The sequence below is a fragment of the Takifugu rubripes genome, chromosome 21, assembly GCF_901000725.2.
Source record: "Takifugu rubripes chromosome 21, fTakRub1.2, whole genome shotgun sequence".
NCBI lineage: Eukaryota > Metazoa > Chordata > Actinopteri > Tetraodontiformes > Tetraodontidae > Takifugu > Takifugu rubripes.
In genome coordinates this window covers 1,700,176-1,705,175 of record NC_042305.1, presented here as the reverse complement: position 1 = coordinate 1,705,175, position 5,000 = coordinate 1,700,176, and the positions used below count along the sequence as shown (strand labels likewise).

Below are 5,000 nucleotides of genomic sequence, written 5' to 3'. Positions count from 1 at the left end.
CTGTCCCCCTCTCTGTCCTCCTCTCTGCCCCTTCTCTGTCCCCCCTCTCTGTCCCCCTCTCTGTCCCCCTCTCTGCCCCCCTCTCTGTCCTCTCTGTCCTCCTCTCTGTCCTCCTCTCTGTCCCCCTCTCTGTCCCCCTCTGTCCCCTCTCTGTCCTCTCTGTCCCCCTCTCTGTCCTCCTCTCTATCCTCTCTGTCCCCCTCTCTGTCCCCCTCTCTGTCCCCCTCTCTGCCCCCCTCTGTCCCCCTCTCTGTCCCCCTCTCTGCCCCCCTCTGTCCCCCTCTCTGTCCTCCAGGTTGCTCAGGACAGCTGTGACACCTGCGATGCCTCTTTGGTGGCCGTGGACTTTAATAAGACCCGCGGTCCACTTCCGTCTGGAGAGACCCAGCACACCGGCTGTGTGTTCTGTGATCCCGTCTTCCAGGATGTGGTGGAGCTCAAGCACGCCACCATGAGGTACCCCAGGGGGGTCGGTGGTCGAAGAGGAGGACGAGGACGAGGCAGGGGGCGCCGCCTCCACCCCAAAAAACCCAAAGACAAAATGGCTGCGCTGGCGGCCTATTTCGTGTGAGGACCGTACGATGTCCACCAACGTTAGCTGCTTTTATTAAAAACGTCCTCACACGGTTTCTGTCTGTTTAGAGACGGGGGAAGGGGGGGGACACGTCCAGCATGAGAGCTAGTTATGAAATGACCAGGTCAGAGTGACCGACCCGTCTGTTTATCTAGAAAACTACTGAGGATTCTCACAACCGCAGATGTTGCGCAACACGACATAAATATGTACTTTTTTTTGCCATTGTGGAAAAAAACGAGTGGGACCTCAGTTCCTTCCACTTTCTCTTTCTCTGGTGTCGTATTTTCCATGAACATTCCCAAAATGCCGCTCCACATTTCCCGACTTATTGTGACGGCAGCCTGGCAGACGTTCTCCTCTCATTAAATACCCTTTATTAAGTTTAAGAGAAATAAAAGAGAGAAACTAGCGGTAACAAACTGACTAGCTTGTTAGCTTTGCTGCACTTCGAGCCGTTGTTCCTCTTAATCATCATCATCATCATCACCATCATCACCATCAGGTTTGAGGAGGGGAGCTTCTCCAGGGAGGTGGTTGGTCCAGCGAGTGTGTTGGTACTATCTGATCGGCTCTGGACGCCTCCAGCACCAGAACCTCCAGTCAGGCCCTTGGGCTCCCTGCTATTGGAGGCCTGTGTTGACTTCTGGACCTACGGAACCAACAAAAAATGCTCAGGATCTAGTTTGGCTCACCTGCTTCATGAGTTGGCGTCAGATTAAAGTCCGAATCTCTCTCCCCCCTCCCTCTCCTTAAATGTTTTGGCTTTGGGGGGTCATGTGATCAGCAGAGACTCCGCCCCCAGGACACAATAATACACACACGTCCTGCAGGGGGGGAGAGGGGACACCAGCTTCTCACCAGAGAGCTGCTGCAGTGGTGTCCTCAGAGGACCAAAGGTGTCCTGCCTCCCACCCTGAGGGACACACCGGCCCAAGCTGCCCCAGGCCGACTGTTGGAAACAAGCGCCGAGTCCTGGTCCAGGTCCTGGGTGGAGATTTAATTTGCTCTGAGAACCCCCAGGTGGACAGGAACCATCTAGAACCTCACATGGCACCCGAAAGCGCCTTCACCCAGCCCATGACCTGTGGAGGTGTTTCCATCTGGGTCACCTGGACCCACCCCAGAACCCCAGATCAGCCCTGGCCTGGTTTTACTCCAGTTGTTGTTGTTGTTGTTGTTGTTGTCCACCCAACCAGATGTTCTGGTTCAGTGATGAGGATGGTGCAGTTGTGATGAAGGTTGAATTATTGCAGAACCAGTTCAGAACAAGGTTCATCGTGAAGATTCACGGTTTTGGGGAAGAGAGGAAAGAGTCACCAGGAGGTTCTTCCTGCCACCACCAGAGGTCAGAGGTCAGAGGCATCAACCTTAATCACCACTATCAACGTGAGCAAACCCGTCTGCAGCTCTGGGACGGTGAGCAACTGGGACCGGGCCACAGCCTGACCCGCCGGGCTTTTCTTCTTCTCTTTGTTTGGTGCCAGCCCCCTCTATCCTTTATATGGCTACTTCCAAAGGCGGTTTCCGTGGAGACGACACCCCCCCTCCTCGCCGCCGCCGCCCAGGTTCTCGGTACTGGGGCTGATTGATGGTTGTGGGCCGGCCGTAAAGCCCGTCTGCTGTGACCAGATTAGAGCGGACAAACATGGCCTCCACCCGCTGACCAACCAGGAATGTTTGGACCCTCCATCTCCTGTCTGCTGCTTTAGAAACATCAGGCTCTACCAGAGGCTGCTCCTCGCACCTCGGGAGTCGACCCAGCAGCTTTCTGTAACCACGGCAACTGCACGGCGGTCCCAGCGGGGCTCCATGGACGGGCCGGGCCCTCTTTCAGGTTCACGGGACCAAACATCCTCGGCTGGCTGCTTCCTGTTGTGGGAACCCTCGTTGGTCCTCGTGGAGGCCGCCGGTCTTTGGGCGAAGGCCCAGCGAGTGTTTGACGTTTCCATACCATTCTTACAAACGGCAGGTTGTCATGGAAATACACTGGCTGTCCGTGGCTGGGAGGTTACAGCGAGCCAAAGGGGGCCGTCCAGTGGCTCCGCCTCTTTGGCTCGCTGTGAGGACTGGAAGCTACGTTTAAGAGCAGAACCGACCCGAAGCAGATATTCGTCTCTGGCCAGCTTCACCTCCTCGTCCCCTGACGTTCCTCGCCCAGGTGAGCCTCCTCCTGGCGGGGGAGGGGCAGCTCAGGCGTTAGTGGCGGTCCCCTTTGACACGCTACAGCACAAATCAGCAGCCTCTGAGCTCAAATGTTGCTCTGGGCTACGCCGAGCTGCTCTGGATTCTGGGTTTATGAGCCACTTTACTGGGTCTAGTTGACCTATTGACCAGTTGGGGAGCTGAAAGGTTTCTTCAGCCCTTCTAAGGGCATCACCTGACCACCATTGAGGGTCGTTTAGAGCCACCGACACCCCCAACATGCGGCCAAACTCCCCACAAACACTGCTGGGACTCTCAGAAAAGCCCGGCCCGTCGAAGACAGTGGATCAGCACCTTTGGCCTCTGGGGGGGCCTCATCTACGGTCAGTCCCTCCCCAGGTTAGGAGCGAGAGGGTTTCTGCTGCCGCCTCATCAACAGGAAGAACCTGTTTATAGCCCCTGATGAAGAAACGATGAGAGCCTGGTGGTTCCGACATGGTTCCCAGCAGCATGGAGGGAAGGTTCCCCCACCGATGGCACCGACGGGTGGGTCTAGGAGGCGTCCTGGCCCGGTTCGCTGCAGCTGCTGGTGGAACGCCTCCTCTGGGTGATTTGTGCCGAGCGCTTGACACTGCTTGCGTAAACGGCTCCTGTTAAAAAATGAGTGTATTTGCATGACAAGAGCCGAGGGTGGGAGGGTGGGAGGAGCCCCCCCCCCCCGGGGGGACAGAGAGGGACGCTGTTCCACAGTCAGGGGACGGGACACGTCCGGAACGGAGCGGGCTCTCGAAACCCTCAACACAGACCTGGACTTTACCTTCAGTCCTCTGAAGGATCATGTGGATCGGCGCCGACTCAGCAGGGTGCGGAACCCGCCGTGATCCGGTGAAGGGAGGCGCTGCGATGATCAAAGCTTGATCAAAGCGAGACACCCATGACCGTTTCTCTGCTGACTCTGGCGTGAAGATGTCTGGAGCGCCGCTTTCTGGACTGGTCCTCCTCTGCTCGCTGGTAACCAACCTCTCAACACCAGAACCTTTGTTGTGTTCCTGAACAGGTTCCTCTGAATCAGCCACTCCTGCTGATCAAAGACCTTCTGAATGATCAATAACCACCTTTGTTCTGCTCCTAGGTGGTTTGTAAGAGCGAGTTAACCCCTGCTGTGTCGGCCCGCCGCCAGGATTCACGTGGTGAGGAGCCTCCAACGCTTTTAACCTTCAGCTCGACTAGAAGGAAAGAGAGAAAATCCATAAACGTCGTTTACTGTAGTTGAATCCACGGTCCAACAGTTGAGGGGGTCCTAGCTTTGAGGGCTTTGAGGTTTGGATCAGTTTTTCCTCCCAAAAACGTCTGAATACGCCAGAATCAGCTGGGTTCTTCTTCAGGCTCGTCCCAGCATCAAAGGGCTGGCCACACCTTTGATCTCAGAAGCTTCCCACAACATCACAGAAAGGCTCCCGCTAGCTAGATCTAGGTGGATCTAGGTGGATCTATAGAGGGATGGACTGATCCTCCCATGTGCTGTGTTATGGGGTGGACCAGGCGGCACCAGGTGGGGGTTCGACCCGTGTATCATTTATGGTTGAACTTCGGGACAGGAGAGGGACGCCGCTCTGGGCCGAGGACAGAAATGTTTAGTTCCTTGAAACGAAGCGGGGGAGGACAACATCGTGACGCGTGCCTCTTCTCTTTCTGCAGGACCACCCAGACCAGTCCACCTGACCTCCAACTGGGCCTTCCAGTTGGTCACCGGTCCGTTGGCCTTTTCCAGAGCCGAGAGCTTCTGCAGAAGCCAGTTCAGCTCCCTGGTCCGTCTGGACCAGTTAGAGGACCAAGAGGAGCTCTTCTCAGTGCTTCAGGCGGCTGGACTTCGCCCTCCTCTCTGGGTCAGGAGTCCCAGTAAAGCAGCTTCCACCCCAGTGGGCCCCTCGAGACAATGTGAGTAAAGAATGGAGCCCCCCAGTAAAAGAGCCATGAAAACCAAACGGTTCCTGTTCTTCTTTGCTCTTCTTCCAGCTACCGGGTTCACGGCTTTAACCTTCCCCGTGGACTCCCACCAGGCCTTCGCCCGTGTCAACATGTCTCTGCCTGACCTGTCTTCCATCAGCATTTGTCTCCGCGTCCAGTGGAACCCAGACTGGAACGAGGTGTCCACCATCTTCTCCTACGCTGCGCCCGTCTTCACCAACGAGTTCCAGCTTCGGGGCCAGCTGAACGTCCACGGACGCGTCCTCCTGGCTCTCATCGTCCATGGGAAGCACCTCCCCTACAAGGCCTCCTT

At 56.4% G+C, this 5,000-nt stretch overlaps 2 protein-coding genes across 3 annotated transcripts in view; both read left to right on the top strand.

The window, feature by feature from the left end:
* Positions 1 to 992, top strand: part of top3b (DNA topoisomerase III beta) — a 10,130-nt gene extending 9,138 nt beyond the window's left edge. The window contains exon 18 of the mRNA XM_029829385.1: positions 296 to 992. Within this exon, the coding sequence (XP_029685245.1) occupies positions 296 to 571 (276 nt within the window). The 3' untranslated portion in view covers positions 572 to 992. The remainder of the gene's footprint in view (positions 1 to 295) is intronic.
* A 2,514-nt stretch (positions 993 to 3,506) lies between these two features.
* The window catches only part of adgrd2 (adhesion G protein-coupled receptor D2), a 16,326-nt gene continuing 14,832 nt past the window's right edge, over positions 3,507 to 5,000 (top strand). For both annotated transcript variants that reach the window (XM_029829384.1, XM_029829383.1), the window contains exons 1-4: positions 3,507 to 3,730; positions 3,852 to 3,909; positions 4,418 to 4,657; positions 4,736 to 5,000. The exon at positions 4,736 to 5,000 is cut by the window's right edge and continues 365 nt beyond it. In XM_029829384.1, coding sequence (XP_029685244.1) covers positions 3,686 to 3,730; positions 3,852 to 3,909; positions 4,418 to 4,657; positions 4,736 to 5,000 — 608 coding nt within the window. In that variant the 5' untranslated portion in view covers positions 3,507 to 3,685. The remainder of the gene's footprint in view (positions 3,731 to 3,851; positions 3,910 to 4,417; positions 4,658 to 4,735) is intronic.